This window comes from Temnothorax curvispinosus, unplaced genomic scaffold (assembly GCF_003070985.1).
Source record: "Temnothorax curvispinosus isolate PA1 unplaced genomic scaffold, ASM307098v1 QBEX01011098.1, whole genome shotgun sequence".
NCBI lineage: Eukaryota > Metazoa > Arthropoda > Insecta > Hymenoptera > Formicidae > Temnothorax > Temnothorax curvispinosus.
This window is the reverse complement of record NW_020220878.1, coordinates 122,672-141,832: the sequence shown is the minus strand read 5'-3', so window position 1 is coordinate 141,832 and position 19,161 is coordinate 122,672. Positions and strand designations below refer to the sequence as shown.

General features: G+C 41.5%; 3 protein-coding genes across 7 annotated transcripts in view; 1 reads left to right on the top strand and 2 right to left on the bottom strand.

Annotated features, from left to right (window-relative positions):
* The window catches only part of LOC112461163 (serine proteinase stubble-like), a 31,006-nt gene extending 28,457 nt beyond the window's left edge, over positions 1–2,549 (top strand). For all 4 annotated transcript variants that reach the window (XM_025026306.1, XM_025026308.1, XM_025026305.1 and 1 more), the window contains 6 exons: positions 45–304; positions 532–889; positions 1,203–1,711; positions 1,785–2,082; positions 2,160–2,285; positions 2,375–2,549. In XM_025026306.1, coding sequence (XP_024882074.1) covers positions 45–304; positions 532–889; positions 1,203–1,711; positions 1,785–2,082; positions 2,160–2,285; positions 2,375–2,533 — 1,710 coding nt within the window. In that variant the 3' untranslated portion in view covers positions 2,534–2,549. The remainder of the gene's footprint in view (positions 1–44; positions 305–531; positions 890–1,202; positions 1,712–1,784; positions 2,083–2,159; positions 2,286–2,374) is intronic.
* A 1,024-nt stretch (positions 2,550–3,573) lies between these two features.
* Positions 3,574–11,595, bottom strand: LOC112461165 (uncharacterized serine-rich protein C215.13). 2 transcript variants are annotated; one of them, XM_025026309.1, is made up of 7 exons: positions 10,542–11,595; positions 9,881–10,170; positions 8,211–9,612; positions 7,691–7,902; positions 7,098–7,283; positions 6,411–6,609; positions 3,574–3,737 (listed from the first exon to the last, which is right to left on the bottom strand). In XM_025026309.1, the coding sequence occupies exons 1-7, from the start codon at positions 10,576–10,578 to the stop codon at positions 3,598–3,600; spliced, it is 2,466 nt and encodes an 821-aa protein (XP_024882077.1). In that variant the 5' UTR covers positions 10,579–11,595; the 3' UTR covers positions 3,574–3,597. The 2 variants fall into 2 exon arrangements, with proteins under 2 accessions (XP_024882077.1, XP_024882078.1); XM_025026310.1 differs by having other exon boundaries at positions 6,468–6,609.
* Positions 11,596–12,242: 647 nt separating this feature from the next.
* On the bottom strand, positions 12,243–18,353 carry LOC112461150 (ionotropic receptor 93a-like). Its single transcript, XM_025026292.1, has 15 exons — positions 18,140–18,353; positions 17,899–18,057; positions 17,542–17,637; positions 17,042–17,191; positions 16,701–16,924; positions 16,295–16,456; positions 15,903–16,070; positions 15,364–15,597; positions 15,114–15,284; positions 14,667–14,885; positions 14,206–14,353; positions 13,611–13,962; positions 13,228–13,359; positions 12,801–12,958; positions 12,243–12,690 (listed from the first exon to the last, which is right to left on the bottom strand). The coding sequence occupies exons 1-15, from the start codon at positions 18,234–18,236 to the stop codon at positions 12,593–12,595; spliced, it is 2,568 nt and encodes an 855-aa protein (XP_024882060.1). The 5' UTR covers positions 18,237–18,353; the 3' UTR covers positions 12,243–12,592.
* Between the last annotated feature and the right edge of the window lie 808 nt (positions 18,354–19,161).

Here is a 19,161-nt window from a genome sequence, read left to right as displayed (position 1 = left end):
GCGATACAAGCAGTGAGTTTAATGGAATATCGATTTTCGGCCAGGAAACGGGGAAAGAGCCACATCCAGGTTCAAATTTCGTGCATACCGAACGACCGCACTGGGCAACCAAGCCAGCACAGTCGAAACCATCGTCGACAGACTTCTCCAAACCGTATTTTTCAATGAAAACTACGACTTACCGGCCAATAAGCCAGCCAGATCATAGACCGAATTTTATCTCGAGACCCAACTGGGTGCTGTCCACGAAGACGTCGACGACAACGACTGTCAGACCGACATATGCCAGGCAGCCTTCCACCAGGTATGCAACTCGTTTTTAAGTCATACTGGTTTAAGCCTCAATATATATGTAAATATCGTATATCGCTTCTCTCTTCCAATAGTAAACCTCTTATACGTATATTATCACGCAAAAAATTTACAGCTATATTATATACAGTTATATTATTATTATCACGTAAAGTATAATAATACATGTCATATTATATTGTGTACCGAGCCCAACTTAAAATTTATCTTTCATTCTAGCGCAGCCGGATCCGTGCCACAAACCTCTCACTGGCAAGTGACCACGGAACCGGCCTTCGTCACAAAACAGAAACCGTCATCGGCGTCGTCCTCATTCTCGTCGTCCTTGTCAACATCGTTCTCTTCATCTCTGTCGTCATCGTCGTCGTCGTCGTCTTCGTCAACCAAACCGATAACCGCGATTACCGTGCCGGAGACCGTACGAATACCGTCTTTAGGTACGAGTTCTCATTTCTGGTCGAACAGCTGGACACCACCTAGGCCGTCCTTAAAACCACATTGGACCGACAGTCCCAGCCTCCTTCAGAATGGCCCGGAAAACTTTCCACGACCGAGCCTAAAGCCGACCGAGTCACATGTACGCCCATATTTTCTCTTCTTAATTATTGGTATTGATTGTAATGTTGTTTGCTGTGGCGATTTTTTACGTCACGTTCTCGCGTGTTTGAATTACAAACACATAAAAGGCAAATTCACAAGTATAAAATTCACAAGAATTATTGTCAGGCATAAGATTTCACCTGATGACCGAAAATGTTAATACTCATTTATTTTTGTTCATATATCAGTCGATGTATATTTATTAAAGTGTTTATAAATATCTTCGCTAAAATTTTGGAAAAAACGATTGGACCTTATCTATAACATTGTGCGATGTTAACGTTTTGCAGAGCACCGAATATCAGAAGCCCTTGGGCTCGGCGCACTACATAACGACGTCCCACTTGGAGACTTCAACTAGGCCGCGGCCCACGAAGAAAACCACAATGCAGAGCACGACGCCGTCCACATTGATGTCCTCCGTCAGCGATACAACCAGTCTAACGACCGCAACAATGACAACTACTAGCAGCACGACCAGCGCGAGCAGCACGAGTGCCACGAGCGTCGCTGCGACGCAAGGATCGTCGACCACCGAGGTGGCGAGCGAGAAGGCGACGGGTTCGGTGATGACGGTCGCGGCCGCTGACGAGAGCAAGAACATGCAGTGCGGCGTGCCGCCGCTATTCCCGCGGCCGGAAACGAGGATCGTCGGCGGCAAGGACGCGTCGTTCGGCCGGTGGCCCTGGCAGGTATCCGTACGTAGGACCTCCTTCTTCGGCTTCTCGAGTACTCACCGCTGCGGCGGGGCGGTACTCAACGAGAATTGGATCGCCACCGCGGGCCATTGCGTCGACGAGTGAGTACCCTATCCCCGTATCCTGTCTCTCTCGTCTTTCGAAGGTGCACCGTTATACTCTGTTCCGTTTCAGTTTGCTGACGTCGCAAATCCGGATACGAGTCGGCGAGTACGACTTCTCGTCGGTACAAGAGCGGCTGCCCTACGTGGAGCGCGGCGTCGCCAAGAAAGTTGTGCATCCCAAGTACAACTTCTTCACGTACGAGTACGACCTCGCGCTGGTGCGACTCGAGAGTTCCTTGACGTTCGCCGCGCACATCTCGCCCATCTGCCTGCCGGCCACGGACGACCTCCTGATAGGAGAGAACGCGACGGTCACCGGCTGGGGAAGGTTGAGCGAGGGTGGAACGTTGCCCTCGGTGTTGCAGGAAGTAATTATCGTTTTGACGATCAAACCCTCGAGGGGTACGTTCAACCTCCTCCGACTTTCATTAATCTCGCTTTCAAGGTATCCGTGCCGATAATCAGCAATGACATGTGCAAGTCGATGTTCCTGAAGGCCGGTAGACACGAGTTCATACCGGATATTTTCCTATGTGCCGGTTACGAGACCGGCGGGCAGGATTCGTGTCAGGTATGTACGTGCGTGCCTATAATCGAACTACTCGCTGTTCACGTTTCAAAGTTTCCGTTGAGAGACTTTTACGTTCTTGCGTTACACAGGGCGATTCCGGGGGGCCTCTCCAGGTTCGCGGAAAGGACGGCAGGTACTTCCTCGCTGGTATCATATCCTGGGGCATCGGTTGCGCGGAAGCCAATTTGCCGGGCGTCTGCACGCGGATATCCAAGTTCGTACCATGGATCTTGAAGAATGTTGCCTGATTGACTTGACGAACACGCGAGGGGACGACACGAGGCAACTCTCGAATTCGGACGAAGTTCATCTCGCGAATAAGCGATTCGCGGTGTCGTCTCGTGCGATATCAAAAGACATTATCCTAGATTTTTCACGCGAATGAAAATACGCCTTTTATATCGTTTACATTTATTTATTTGCATTTACACTGCCACTCACGGAGTAAGCATCCTGGTTGCTATATATACGAAGAAATATACCCCGCACTAGAAGAGGTGAAATAAGATCATCGCCGAAAGTTATTGAATATATATATATATATATATACATATATGTATATATATATGTATGACGTGTGTAAAATCTCGTGCGTTATAGCAGCACACTGAACTGTATTTATAAAAGTAAGTAAGGAAATAATATATTTGCTAGATTAAGGCTATAGCTAAATAAACAAGGGAAGTCTGAGTTGTGTAATAAAAAGATCGAAGGAGTAGTCCGATAGATTTCGAAGATACATCGTTATCATTCTTGCCACAACGCTCCGAATATGAGATATGACACACACACTCACACACACATACATACTGAAACAAAAATTAAGAAAGAATCGTTAATTACATAAACACCGCTTAGAGTTGTAAAACCAGTTTGAAAACCAGACTGTCGATCCTACAACTTAGAAAAATTCAACTCGAATTAAAGAAAACCGGTGAAAAATGTAAATTTTTATAACTATCGCGATTTCGATTCTCGTAGTTTTTCGCAACAAACGCACGATGAGTATCTGCTTTTATTGATTAGCGAGATGTATAGAAAGTTTGCCCTTCGCCCTACGGCGTGAGATAGCTTGGAATATTCTTCCAAATGCTCAATTTCGCACATTTCAAGTTACGCTCACTGCCACTTTCTTATTTTTTATATTTCTTTATTTACAAATAGGAATTTGTACAGAGCACAATATTAATTGCGTGTACTTGATAATAATTGTGTGCGAGCTAATAGGAGAAGTTCACATTATAGAATTATTTATAAGTATCGTCAAATAAATGAGTGTTTATTTAAATCTTAGCGATCGTAAATTATGTCCCTACAATATTCTCGAATTAAGCGGATCGTCCACTCGACCGGCAATTAGACTCACTGAAGTCTCGGTGTCGACGATGAAATAAAGGAAGGGATGTAAAGCTGTAAAGGGTTCGGGTCCAGCTCTCTCGAACAGACCATTGCCTAAAAAAAAAAAAAATCATAACTATTTTGCAAACTTTTGCAGAGAATTATTTTAATTACAGAAAATATTATTCAAGATATTTTTAATTTCTAGCTATAATGTGCAGGTTACATATTATAAAAGATAAAATAAAAAATCACTTGATTTCCAGAGTGACGTCAATACTTAAACAAATTTGCAAACAAAGTATTTACAGATAAATCTATGTGAATTTATAGAGCTCTGCGCATAATACAAAGCTAGTAGTTTGTCTTATTCTACGTATAGTGCAGAGGAATTAGGAAAATGTATAAATTGTGAAAGACATGGATAGCTAATGTATCTAGCGAATTTACAAGAGATCAAGACTATATAAATATATTTTTTTAATGCATCAAAGGAAAAACTATATATTATATATTATATTATAATAATTCTTTTTATAAAACTTTTTAAAGCAATTGCAGAGTTCCTATGGAGTTTTAGATTAAAAATAATAAAATGAGAACTTGGAATTTTATATATTTTGTTTTAAAAGCAAATAAAAATTGTTGATAAGCGTTTCGCGTTTGAAAAATTAACATTTTAATTTAAGCAGCGTTTCAATTTCTTGGCTCTCGAAGCGACTGGCAGATGTGATGCATTGCGGGTCAAATCTTTAGATTTCTAGATGTTCGGTTCATTGACTTCCAATGCACGCGTCCTTCCTTTCACTGAGTTGACAAAACTTCTTGCTCTCATATTTTTACGACGGCAAGTTAGTTTTTATACGAAAGAAAAGAATGTAATGTCATAAACAACAGGGAAGTCTAGTGCAGTAAAAATGATATTCTAATTTTTTAAACGACTACTATTATGAGTTTTTATTTAACTGTTAATTTAACTATATGTCAAGCCAAGAATTCCGTTATATGTATCATTTTAAAGCATAGTTAAATGATATTATATAGAAAATTGTAAATAACAATCTGTAGTAGTAAATCGTAATTTCTTATCTTCTAAATGTTCTACTATTCTATGATATAATTTGTATTTAAAGTGACAAAAATAGCCGAAAGAATAATTTCACAGAAATAGTTGCAACGCCGCGCCGCGCGCCGCAGCGATTCAGGAATCCTCGGTGAATGTAAAAAGAGATGGCGCAAGGTCTTTTTATTGACTTCCTTTACGGACTCGAGCAGGATATCAGCAATTAAATTCAGCGAACTGCACAACAATACTGAGAATATTTCCAGCGGTAATCGATAGTTTTGTTTGAAGGTTCGCCTAGTGGCGTGAAAACAGATATTGCCAGCTGATCGACCTCGAAAATCACGTTCTCGCAGATGAGGTCCACTCGCATCTCGCAATACATTTTGCGTCATACGTTTTCAGGATTAAATCCTATAATTTACATAGAACTTGTAGAAACAGATGCGTTTTTAGAAAAGCGTTTAGCGGAATTATCTGCGAAAATGACCTGTAATTTACGACGCATCAAGGAGATAACGATTAACACTCGGCATAATTATCGTAAAGATGTAATTAGCGGCTAGACATTCGTCTCCGACAGTTTCTCAATCTTAAACGAGGACCGAAAGCGTTCGCGTGTAAATTCCGGAAACGCGCGACGGTAACTTTGACAGCGTTCCGAAGCGCGCGGAAGCGGCCGTCATCGTTAACGACAGTCCCGGCATTAAGTAATGAAGATACAGCGGAACGTGAGAAAGAGCAATGACGGATTAGGCGGAAGCGAAAAAACGAGAGAGAGAGAGAAAAGATAGTAAAGAAACGAGTAAGCGGCGGAACAGTAGTAACGACCGGCCGTCGTCAGACGCGTGTTCACGACGCGTAGAGGGGCACATTGTCGCCGCCGTCGTCGTTTACAAAATTATATGCGCAAATTATGTTTCTGGAGAGTACAAGAGCCACGCGCGCGTGAAACTTTGCAATTTCACCCGTTAATACCGGACATTGCGTCAACGTAATTATTTCTTCGAACATTATCTCCGACGCGGCCTGCCTGGGAGTCGTGGCATCGCTACTCCGCCGCGCCGCGCCGCCTCGCTGTTTGTTATCTCCTTCTCCACGACAAATTAAATCACCTGTACGCGTTCAGTGCCGGTTAACATCCGGTTAGCCGAGCGTCCGAGACGTATCGAGACGCTCGTTAATTTCGGATGCTACTCAAAGTGATTTAATTCTAACGTATCGTGATTACTCGTATCGGGTTGCCGGGGAAATAATATAATCGCGTGACACATAGCATCAGAACGTGACGCAACGTGACGAAGTAATGAATAATAATAACGAGTAATGTGTAAAATATATTATATATGATAATGTCAAGTATATGAAAAGTTGATTAAAATAAACCCGTGCGCTTGATCGATGAACGGATACTCGGACGCGCGGGTCGCACTGACAGCGCTATATTATTACACTTACAGGCAGGAGGAAGCAATTTACAAGCGGCGAGAGAAGCGAAAAAAATAAAGAAGTAAAATATATAATTGAGAGATAAAGGAATACTGCAAATGCTAAGGATTATACACGTAGCCGCGTAAAATTATATAAATTGGACTCTTAAATTCAGGACGTCCGCATTAAGGAGCGAGGGATGCAATTACACGCGTGGAAACGCGTTACCGTTACGGAGTAATTGAAAGGGGAGTGCGATAGTGCATGAAAAGCGATAAGAGAGTAAAAAGGACCTGGCGGTAGATATCGGTAATAATCCCTTCGAGGTGGAACGACATTAGGCGACTCACGAGAATGGGTCCGGTCGGGTTTCATATAATTCCTTATATTGACTCCTATACTCTGTTGCACGTCCCGGGCGTATACACCGAGATCGGATGTCATGGGCGATAAATCGGCCACTCTCGGCTCGAACACATCCAGGATTCCCAGCTGCGGAAGAAACAGATAAAAAAAAAAAAGGAAGACCTCTTAGAGAGATTATGTAAACTACGACGCAAATGTCGACGCAAATATGCACCAGTCACGCATACGTCGATAATAATCTTGATTCTTCCTTCCTCAATCTCAATCCTTCTGTACATCGCAAAACGTTAAGAAAATGTTACTTTTTGTTACATACGATGCCTTAGAAAAATAATTTAAGAGCAAACAAACAGAGACAAAGTAAGATGTAATTTATAATTACGTTTAATTGATATTTAACAATTCAAATCTGTATTCTTCTCATTCTCAGTGGATGATCCTTGAGATAAAAGTCTTTGAAAATGAAAAAGTGTAGAAACTATGGAAAACTGTACGATACTTTTATGCGCGATTAGTTATTGGCTGTACATCTAGAATATATTTTTTCTACCTTGGCGCCCATTTGGCATTCGTAAGATATTGACGTGAAAGAGGACGACGTGTTATCCCCTTACCCTTTGCAGAAATGACGTCAGTGTGACGAAACCACGCAGCATGAACGAAGGTATAGTGGCCCTGACCCAAGTAGGCTGTAATCGCTTCCTCAACAATCTCAATGACTTTCCGCTGAGATCCCTCGCCAGCCGGTGCGTGTCCGTTTTATCCGTGGGCATGAAAAGTATAATGTTGTATCGGGGATCCTTGAATGTTAAGGAGATAACAGAAATTCCTTGTATTGTTAAGAAAATAATTGAGATTTTTTTTGTACTGTGCAGTTATACTTGAAATTGTACTAAGAATAATTTATGTAATTTCTAAACATCAACTGTACATTGATTACAAGGCTATTTATTTAAATATTATTTAAATATATATTCTGTCCTTGCTTGTACACCGCATAATATTTTAATTTAAGAAAAAGATAGTCAAGGCTAGGCTATTTGAAATAAATTGTAGACTGTGACTAGAACTGCGCAATATTCTCAAATTTTTAAGAATCAAGAAAATTTTAAATTAAAAATTAATAAATCAAGCTTAAATTAAATCCTTCAAGTTCTGAGAAAGAGAAAGGTAAACTAGATCACGTTAAATTTTCACGTAGACTTACGTCTAAAGGAAATTCGAGCGCGACAGCCTGCAGCGATGGGAAGTACGCGAAGGGCAACACAGCGATGTATCTCGAAGCCGATACCGAGGAAACGTCGCAACCGTTCACTAAAAACGACATCTCTGCTGATGAATCTCCGATGGAGGACTCACCCGGATTTACCGTGTTATACGATTTCCAAATCTCTAAATCTTGCATCCAGATACCTTCGTCTGAAAAATAGGAAATCGAATCCCATCAATCATTTAACATTTTCTGTTTAAAGAAAAATTCGTTCTTATATTCTCGTATAAATGCAATAGAAACGATAATTTCTGTCGTAAAATTTCATAATTCTCTCCGCTAAAACATAATTTGATATTCATGACTGCATAATTTACATAGGAATTGCAAATAATTTAGTATTGGAATTTTCCTGCAGGACAAATTAGGGAGATTGAACCTGTTTGCGCGTGTTGTAATTCTCAATTTGATACAAGCGACATATAATCGAAGAAGATATTCGTTAACTGAACCTGACCTGGGTAGCTAGAAAAGTATCCACGCGGGCTTCTTGCTTCGCGTTTATGAAGATTCGGCGATCCGTCCGTTGACTCGTCTTTAACGGTATCGTTGTTAATTATATCCGTCAGATCTTTCTTCTTTCGATTCATCGAAATGGTATTTTCATCCACGAGAGACGCGACCGTTCGATTATCCACGGAACTCATCGTAGAATTCGCGACTGTGAAGTTATTCCCAGCAAGATTGCCCGACGTCGCGTTTGTTCCCGGAATAGGCGATACCACGGTCGTCGCAGAATTGACCGCACCGTCAATATTGGTCATCGTCGTCGTTGCGAGGTCATTCGCAGCGGTCATTCCTGGATTATTCCCGGCCGGAGTGTCTGTCGACGTCTCGGTATTCGATTGTGAAACAACGCCGTTCACTATCATCGTTTCGGTAACGGGACTCGGGATAGTCACGTTTGCGCTATCCAAGATTGCTGGTACCACAGTAGTTAACGAATTCACAGTAACGGTACTCAAGGTCGCGTTGGGTGCGGACGTATTAGCGGGCATCATGTTAACGACGATTGTGCTCGCAGCCGCCGATGCGTCAGTACTCGACGCATCCAAACTCGACATACTTGTTGTCGTTGGTACCTCGGTGTTCGCAGTGAAAGTTAAAGGTACTTGAACATCAGTACTCATCGATCCCATCATGTTAGTATCGGTCGCAGTTGCCATACTCGCGCTAGTCGATACTTGAACACTCTCGTTAGGAACGCTAGCACTTGTTACAGTATCGTTGGCTGCAACCGTCGAGGAAGTCTGCGGACCCTGATTGCCCTCGACTATGGTTGTTGTAGTAGGAATCGTTTGGTTGTCTGTGTTTACCATCGGCGTAATCGTATTCGGCGAACCCGCGTCAGTTTCCGTACCAGTGGACGGAGTCAGCTGGACACTTTCGCCGGAAGTAATTGTCGTTGAGAAATTTGCCGATTGCGTCGGCGACGTGTCTTGGACAACTGTTCCGGCGCTGGTGACCGGAGTCAATGTCGATTGTACATCGGTTGCACCCGTTGGTGCCATCGTGACAGTTTGCTGAGTAACGTCTGCCGCGGTCGATGGAACGACTGTTGTTTCCGCACCAGCCGGAGGAAGAGTCGTGATAGCACCCGTTAACATCGTCGTTGTCATGTCCGACACATTCCCAGTGTCTACCATCCCTGCTGGGAGCGTGGTTAAGCCGACTGTGGACGTCGGAAGTTCGGTTATACCTGACGAGTCTCCCATGCTAACGGTAACGTTCGCTTCTTGCCCAATACTCGACAGATCGAAGCCGTAAAACTTCAGAATGTCTTCATACTCGGGACGGAGTCTGGTGTTCTCTCTGCTTAGCGTCAGCCCGCCCAGGAAGCCATCGGCGTTAAGGTAGCTCTTGAAATCAACATCGGTGTAATTCAGTATGCATGTACATAAAACTGATTATATGTTCTAATTCTAATATTATTTATAACGATTATCAATTTTGTTTCTCGAAGATAAATACATTTAATGATAAAAAATCAACAAAAGTATGTCAAATAATGCAATTGGAGTAAATATCAAATCGGATTTGTATGAAACATGATAGAAAAAATCCAAAAAGTGTCTAATCCTTTGAGTGTTTTTATCACCTAGATATTCACATTACGCAGAATCTTACTCGTAATCGTCGGTGAATGTCCCTGAAACCGATCCTGGTAACATCTCGGTTGGCTGGTAGGCCTAAGGCTTCGGCGATTTGTTGACTTCCTCTACCCGCGGATCCTTCGTAGAGCGCCGCCAGCACGAAGGCGACCCCCGTGGGTGAGAACGCGACGTTTCCCCGCGTCGAATATTGCTGAAGGATCCTCACCCCGAGCTCGTTGACGACGTCGGTGATCACGTCGACCGGACGCTGCGTATCCGCGCGACCATACCAAGGATCGTACCTATAAGCGAACGCGGACGATACTGCTGCAACATAGTGCCGCATCAGTGGGAAACTTTAAAATGCATTACATTGCCTAATTCGACGCATTATGTACACATCATTTATTTCGCTAAATTCAAGTTTTCCCACGAATATAACGCTGCCAGTTTCTTCACGAGCCGCAATCATATTTTAACATGGTTCTTCTGGAAATTCACAAGACAATTCTTACACTCTCTCCGTTACAATTTATACCGAAAGAAAATTGACATTACATTTATTTGTTGCGCTTTCGTTACGCGAAGGAGAGGCTTCAACTTTCAAGCTCATATCTAAAGACACGGTCGCTTCGGCGGATTAATCCAAAACGCGAAAGTAATAAAAAAAAATCAAGGTAATCAGCCTTACGTACGTTGCAATATTATAATCAGGTGCAATGGCTTTCCCATATCGTTTCCGGGACGATGCCTTCCTTCTCGATATCTCCGATCCGATTGCGCCGAGCCGGAGACGGAGTCCGCGACGCGATCCCAGCCGGTTCTAGTCTCAGGATTAGCCTTAGTCGTCCGCGCTCTACGTCGGGACTGGCTCAGGCGGATCAGGTACGCCAGGCTGGCCGCCTCTAGCTCGTGGTTCGATTAAGACCCGCTTAAGGGGCCCGTCCAAGGCGCGAGCGAGGCCCGCTCGAGGCCCGGCTCTTGAGGGGGCCCGTTCGAAGACCGCCGATTACTACCGCGACTTCTTAAGTGGCTAAGGTCGTAATCCCCGTTAAATTGCGCACATAGCTTCCCTGCCAGCCGCCAGTTTCTTTTCTTGCCGCTCTTCTTCTTTATTCTTTCAGAGGCCTCTATCTCCCAGCGTTTCGACAGGAAGGGGATCCTAAGTATGCCGCTGTGCATCGCCGCGCTCATCTGTGCCCACGTTTATGATCTCGAGTACCATTGCGGAACGTGAAATATGTGCGTGTATGTGTGTGTGTGTGCTTTATTCCCTCTTTATAATCCAATGACAAAGTTATTACGATTTCACGATTGAAGTATACCAGTGAATGACCGAACCGAAGGATATTGTTACGTAATTGAACTTCTTTCAGGAGATATTATATTTGGTCACATTTTTACATTTTCGGCATCACGTAAAATTATAAATGTAATTTATTAAAACCAAGGAAAGCGTTTACTTGTGGTGAATTAATTGCTTCGATTAAATAAAAATTGATTATAATTAATCAAAGGTGGATATATCACACTTTCGTACGCAGCGAGCCTTTTTTTTACGTTATTTCGCATGCCACTCGTTGGTGCACCGACCTCATTCGCGATTTAATCGAGCGAGCCGAAAATTCCTCTCTCCTTCGTCGATCGGTGGCGATCGTACGTCTATCCGCGCGCCGGCCACAAATCTTCGAAAATATGCGGATATTATCGCGCACGCGATAACGGTAGACGCGGTGGTCGGCGCGGCCGCGCACGTGAGACGCAGTGAAGGCGAGGCGAGAATCTTCTTTCGACTGATCCAAGTGGGAGGATTGCCGCGAATGAGGCATTACGTAATGTCGCGATGACTTTTACCGCGCCGCGAACGGCTGCTGAATGCGCAATCCAGAATCCAGGATCTGAACGCGCGAACCCATCAACAATGGGACGCCGCGAGCGCGATCATGCCTTCGCGTGCGTTCCTCCTCATCCTGTTCCGTTCCATTGCTAACGAAACCGATTATTATCGAATGAGAGGCGGCCGATCGACGCGCGGTCGCGTACTCTTCTGTTCCTGCCCACAATGTTCACCATTCGTTCCTAAGATGATAAACTTGACGATGATTGATGCGCGATTCGCTCAAGTCGATCTCAAATTGTCCATTTGCGATCGATAAGAGATGGACCGTATCAATTTCGACCGTACAATAAGGAACCATCTGTCATTTTTAGGATTTTATTTCTTTGGATCGCAGAATGTGTTCGAGAGATATGAAATTGAAACCAACGCTTACCCGATATTTATGATTATAATTACTTTTAATATAATGATAAAGAATAGTCTTATTTGTAACTAAAAAATCTATCATAAAAAGTTTTTTTTTTCAATAGATTCTATACTACATAATTACGTCTAAATGATCGGTTCTGCCTCAAAGATAAAATTTGTACAATTTTATTGAGCATAAAATCGCTTTACAAACAGCTTTCTAAAGCTTGCTTTTTACGAAATACATGACCGCTGTAAAGGAATCTGTGCCAAAAAATCATGTCGTCTAAATTCATAATTACAATATAAGCGGCTTGTTTCACGTAGCTCGAGAAGTCACTGTACTCATGCGAGAATGGTCCCTGTAATTAACACTAGATATAATCAACGATAAAATCTAATTGCGCATGCAGATGTTCTAGCCGACGCGACGGTGAAGCTATTTCGTGAGAAGTAAAGAAGCGTTTAATCTGTAATCTATCCACTGCTGTATCCAATTCAAGAAACAAAAGGCTGAATCAGCTTGCGTCGCCTCGACACTTGGCGCTTGTGCCAGCAACACTCGCAGCACAAAAGAAATATCGATCCGGTTATGCCTGAAAGGAGCACAATGACGAGTTGCTTTTACTCCCACGAGATGCTTTATTGCACCTCCCCTCCCTCCCTCCCTCCCATATGGCGGTACCGCAAACGAAAAACACGTTACCCATGAAAAGCACGAAAAATATGCCCTGCATATCTGCGACGTTTACTTTGCGCTCCACTACGACCTGGTTGGCGAAGCTGTCCGAGCATTTGTCTTTCATCGGTATTTGCTCCGCTATCCACTTGTTCATTAATCCAGATTCGTGCATGCGGTGTAACCTGAATAACGAGGCTTATTCACTTAATAATGGGCTCTGACAAAAGCAGACACGGATAGAAATGATCACCGATTTGAGACAGTTACGAAGTGACGACTTATCAATATCAAAGATTTACAGAATTAAAAATTCGCATGCAATTTACGTACCATTAAGAAAAAAAATTAATAAAAATTGCATTAAAAAAATTAGAAATATTATGAACCACTACACTGGCCACTTTACCGCCGTGAGATTGATTATTGTACAATAAAACGGAAATTAGCTTACTCAGCGTTGATGATTTTTATATAAGGACTATCTTTCGCAATAATCATCGCTATGGGCTCGTCCATGAATTCATCAGTGCTCAAAGAAAAGGCGCATCCCGCAGTTAATAACAGGTCGTTCCTCATCGCGAATCTGCTCGGGCAATACATCATTATCGTCATTCCTATCGGGTGGACTAATTCGTTTGGTATGCAGGATGAAATATTTAAACGACGGTGTTTCCATTTATGGCGAGAGAAAATAATGTTCAATGAGCAAAAAAATATAGAAACATTTACTTCGTCAGACTTTGCGCAACTTTTTCTCGAGAAAGTTTTTCGTAAATTTATAAACAGCGGGGACGTTTTTTCATTTAAAAATATCCATTCTGTATATGAGATTACCTCAACGTACTTCTCCAGTCGATCAACACGTGCTTGCCCGCCTTTACCTGCTCAATCATTTCCGCTTCTTGCGTCGCGTTATGAATTATGGATCGCTCCAGAAGAGTATGATACTTTTCCTCCTCGGCATTCTTCAGATACTCCTCTAAAAAGCTGCCATTAGGAAAGCCCCAGGTTAATCTGTTTTTATGAGCAATAAGATCATCCACGGTCAGGACGGCAACGTCCATGTTCGGGAATGTCAGGAACGCGACCAAGCTTCCGGAGTAGGTCGCTACCACGACCATCACGATCAACCACCAGACAGCGATCAGCAGACGGGCGCTGTCAGAATGGGGTAAGTACATTCCTCCTAAAATCATTCGTACGCACCTTTGCACTTCTTCGAAAAAGAAAATATAATTTCTTTTATTTTTATTTAAAAATGAGCATAAAAACAAAACGACTTTTCTAATAAGAAATTAGTAATTAAAAGAGTAAAATGATTCATAAAAACGAAGAAACGCAATAATGAATACGGCGAATACGTAAAAAAAATGATTTGGAAAGTCCGGGACATCTCGTATGTAAAATAAAAGAAGCGAGCGGATACTACCTTGCTGAAGAAGAGCCCCGTAGACGTACCATACGCATTGCCAGGGGGAATTCAGTCCCGACGTCCTCGTGCTGTTTGGATTACACTTGTGAACCAAGTACAAGATCGGGCCCATTATAATAATCGATGCTGCCAGGCAGGCCCATGTCTGCAAGAAAAATTAGTCCGCTTGAAGGCATGCGTGTATACGCGCGTGAAAATAGATCGGAGGTAACCGAACTAACTGGGAAAACTGTCAATACGCTTCTTGACAGGCTCAATATTAAGTAATAAACTTCCGGCCTCGTGTCGCGCGATCGTTACATAAATAAATTTCCACCTTCACACGTTGTTACACGTGAGAGTTAAGCTTCATAAAAGTTTATATTTTTATATGATTCTCACTTTACGAAATAAAATAATTATTTGTCTTCTATAGTCTATACGAACTTTAATTGCTTGGAAACGTACGCATGATTTACCTCTTTGGTGAAGGGCGCGGTGAACAACAACGCTCTCGAAAGTTGACCCGGTTTTGCAGTCAGAAAGCTATACGTCTGTATAAAAATCGGCAAGGTAAAATTGATTTTTCCTTTTCCCTGATCGTTCACGGTGTGCGCGCAGGCTGCGAGGAGAACCCTCTTGTCCACAATCATATCTATTATCTCCTGCGGTATTTCTCTCGTTGTCGACGTTAACACCTAACACATAAGACACACATCACGCAGTTAGATTTACGCCATACATCGATCGAATGAGCTAAGTTTGGATCTTTACATGGAGATCGTAAAATAAAATTATAAGTAATTTATTTAAACACTTTAGGTTCTTTTTATTATCTAGCGAGGAAAGAAATGCTCAGTGTTCATGTTATGGAAAAATCGTTCGGTGTAATCTAAACTTTATTATACAAATTATTATAGCTTTACCACATCAGTCGTCTCGTTACGAGTGGACTTGATGGTCCGATTGCTCGCCGGGCTGAGCACGGTGAAGGTGAAGTTCAATTTTCTCCCTAGATATTTCATGACGTCGAAAACCAGCCCGCCGTATTCCTTTTCGCCGGAGTTGCTCAACGAGATGACCTGCCACGGCGGATTCTGAAAAAACGAAATTCACGTCCGGACGAGTGCGATCACGCGAGGAAGAGAAGGAGGCAAGGAAGAGATCTTTACACACATGATACGTGGCGACCGGTACGCTGATCCCTCGGAAACCGTGCGCGACATGCGGAAATAGAGCGTCCGTCAGATTCGCACCTAAAACGGGCATCCATATTCCCGAATCGATCAAATGTGCGACGTTTTTGCCGTGAGCGAAAAAATTGCCCCACGTTATGGCCGAGGCGAATCGCCAAAACAGGCATTTACCGCAGACGCCGCCCGTAGCGAAAATATCGTCCATAAGCTTTATCTGCAGGAAATAGAACTGTGAAGCTTCCGTCGAAGAGAATCTCCGCGCGCGATGGCATAGATACGATTTCTCGTGAATATTCGGAAAGGATAAAAATGTCTTAAACATGACAAGAACACTACAAGTGTAGTCTAAAAAAAACATAGAAATTTAATATGCATATTCTTAAGATCTCAGAAATTTAATTAACTTAATTTGCGTGTATGCGAAATCATGCGCAGGTTTATCGGAAAAGCTGCAGTCACGAGGAATCACTTCTATAGAAATCATTAATCCAAATCGAACATAGTATCAAAGATACGAACTTTGATATTTTTGAGAATTTCCTGACGTCTTTCGAGCTTATTTAATCGGATGAGTTCGAACTCCTCATCGGTCATATGACTGTACAATTCTATTTCGGTCAACAACGATAGCCTCAAAGCATTAGCCAAAGCCGCAACTAACTCCTGGATATAACACTTTAAATTGACCTAAAAATTTTTTTTCAAAGTACATAGTAAAAGAGAGAGATAGAAAAACAGAACATAAATTGTTTTTAAAAAGTCAGTAAAATCTTCTATTGCAAAAGAATTATCAAAAAATAACTTTTTTATAAATAAAATCATATTCTAGTTAAACTTATTTGATTATTTAAATTGTAAACTTTTAAGTAGTTAAAATCTGCACACATAAGAGAGAATAATTAATGAATTACATTGCAATATGTGTCGTTGTTCGTCGCATTATAAATGATAGCCACGTTACTGCCTTCCAATAATAAATCGGTGAAACTGGTAATGTTCGTGAAGTTTCGTGCTACATCAGTGATGACATATAACCACTGGCTGTCCGGTTGGGCCATATTTAAAGTTTTTGTCTAAATATACCAAATTCGAAGTTAAAGAGAGATTCAAAAGTAACAGAAGTAAATTTGTGTCCATAATTTGTGAGATTCTCTACAAATAGCATCCCGTATTTGACGTGAAGCACGTTAATTTTCAAGATCTATATTATAGAAAGATAATTTTACTGCCAAAATAAACCTCATAAATTATGGACTATTACTCGCTCTGAATTGATGCAAATATAAACGAAACCAAGAAGCTTTCTATTCATCTTACAGCTTCCATAACGTCAGCCGCTGCGTCTATCGTTACGATTACGAGAAAGCATCTTCCCAATTGATCCACGTTCAAATTCTCAAGCACGTCACTTATGTAATCTCTTCTGTTACGTTCGGAATTGGCGTGCTTAAAAGCGAACAACGATCTAGAAATTAAGTGAAATTTCTTGTTTGGCAACGAGGTCGATATGGCTTCTGTGACACTGCTGATCGTGTCTCTATCTACAAACCATCACGAAATAAAACGCGTTTTTAACGGAGATGCCAAGAGGTAGGAAAGAACGAGAAACGTAACGGGATAGAGAGAAAGATGAAGGATTAATGCTTAAATTGCGTCACCGAAGGTATCGTCGTGCAATATGTTGACATTGTTCCAAGTCAAAGCGTCGACCGCCCTCATGTCCAAAAAAATCTGGGCCAATTCTTTTCCAGGCGATATTAAGGGAATGCTCACACCCTCCGAATCAGGAAGCCGTGGACAATCCTGGTCTTTAAACAAATAAAATAAAACGTACGATACTTTATAACTTTGTCAGTGTTAGTTGTTTTATAAAGTTTAACGATTTAATTAAGTATACATTAAGATCTCTACGGATGTGTATATCTAGCTTGTATGAGGCAAAACGTATTACGTTGATGTAACACGATGCAATTCGTTTGGTGACGGTAGATAACAAAATTGAAAAGAGCACGATAACGATATCTGCAAATACCTAACATATTATGTCACCCACTGCAATCGCGCGATTCAGCGCCTAATTTTATATCCGTCTCAACGAGCAAATAAAAGAGGAATTTTCACGTACAATTTACTGAAAGTCTTTTTATATTATACGTACCTGTTATCGCTAAATGCACAAGCTCTTCTTTACGCGCTGCATCGTGAAGCTCCCACATCTGATGACACGTTGTCACGGATAAAAGCGCCGTGTAATCTTCATACATATATTAAATAAAAAAAAAAATTATTATGTAACTAAATCGTTCTAGCTTCGTGGACGAGGAATTCATTTAATTGCTTAATATACTTCCACGTGATAATCGTATGCTATTTACATTGTACTCTTGTAAAACGTACACATGCAATCTTATTATACCTATTCCGAAACATTTTGGATGTATAACCCGTGGTATAAGTGAATAAAGATGAAACAGACAAACGTTACAATTGCAACGATATTTGCGTTTGCTCTTACCTCGAAGACTATTTATTTTCATCCCGCGAAAGACACGCACATCAATGTCATTTGGATACATTTCTTTGCTCGTAACTGCCGCGATGAGCTTATAAATATTGTTTACCATGTCCTGATACTCGACCTTGTCATTGAAGAAACTTTTTTCGATGACGACCGCTGAGAGATTCAATGAAGAACAGTTTATTGTAACATTAATAAAATAGAAAAAAGCGGAGGAAGAAGAGTCAGGCGTGTATACCCATTGAGGCGTTGGTGGATACCAGCGACGGAAAGTCATTGAAAGCGTCAGCCGAATTAAGGAGCCACGCGAGGAAGAAGACGGAAATCATGTCCATCGACAGATCGTATTGGTGCCTGTCGCGTCAACCGGTCGATATATAAGCGAGGACATTGTTCAATAGTATATGAGTTCATTACTTTCCCGATTCATTATTATCGCATTAATCGGAACTTCATCAAGCTCGACCGGAACGCAATCGTGGACTAAGCCGTGCTCCGTCGCTCCGTGGTTTGTGGTTTGTATCACGAAACAAAGGAAAAAGGTCGATCCCTTTAATAACTTATCAAGAAACGATCGAATCTCATCACAGCTCGAACGAAGTGCATCATTGACCTACACGAGCGGAACTAGATTGAATTGAAAAAAATCATCGCGGGAAAGTAAAATGCGTCGAATGTTATATATTCAATCGATTCTCCCTTGGCCCGGATACCAGGAGAAAAGCCGTCCGCAAAAAGTTCGTCCTCTCTGTAGTTGTTTCTCTCTGCAGATCAATGAGATAGAATAACTTTTGCGATCACTGAACATTGTTTTATTTAACAATATATTGTGATTTAATTATAGTAATTGTTGTAGATTCCAGATGCTATTGCGTTGTGCTATTTTATCTGTAAAGAATAACTGCTTCAATACTGCTTGTGGTAGAGAGATGATGATGTTCCGCCAGTGATTAATATTTTTCTTGTAATAATAATCAATGCTCTTATTAAGAATTAATTTTTAATCTGCTCGAAAGAAGTTTTATTTACTATAGATCCTATGATATTTAGATAATTAAAAACGCACTTTAAGATGTTTTTATTTTTATAAAAATATATTTTTAGTAGAAATATACAATTGTATGTGTTTCTTTTTGTTATATATCTGCACATAATAATGTTATCACGCAAGAATGTAATCGCAAGAAGAGACTGTTTTTACAGAAAATAATTTTGCAAGAGAGTAAAAACCATATGAAAATAAAGTATTTTGATCATTTA

Coding starts and splice junctions, on each gene's coding strand:
- LOC112461150 (XM_025026292.1), bottom strand. CDS start 18,236: ATGGACATGATTTCCGTCTTCTTCCTCGCGTGGCTCCTTAATTCGGCT. Junction 18,058..18,139: donor ATCCACCAACGCCTCAATGG/GTATACACGCCT, acceptor TGAATCTCTCAG/CGGTCGTCATCGAAAAAAGT. Junction 16,925..17,041: donor ATTGCACGACGATACCTTCG/GTGACGCAATTT, acceptor GATGGTTTGTAG/ATAGAGACACGATCAGCAGT.
- LOC112461165 (XM_025026309.1), bottom strand. CDS start 10,578: ATGGGAAAGCCATTGCACCTGATTATAATATTGCAAC. Junction 9,613..9,880: donor ACATTCACCGACGATTACGA/GTAAGATTCTGC, acceptor GTTGATTTCAAG/AGCTACCTTAACGCCGATGG. Junction 7,284..7,690: donor CGCTCGAATTTCCTTTAGAC/GTAAGTCTACGT, acceptor TTAACATTCAAG/GATCCCCGATACAACATTAT.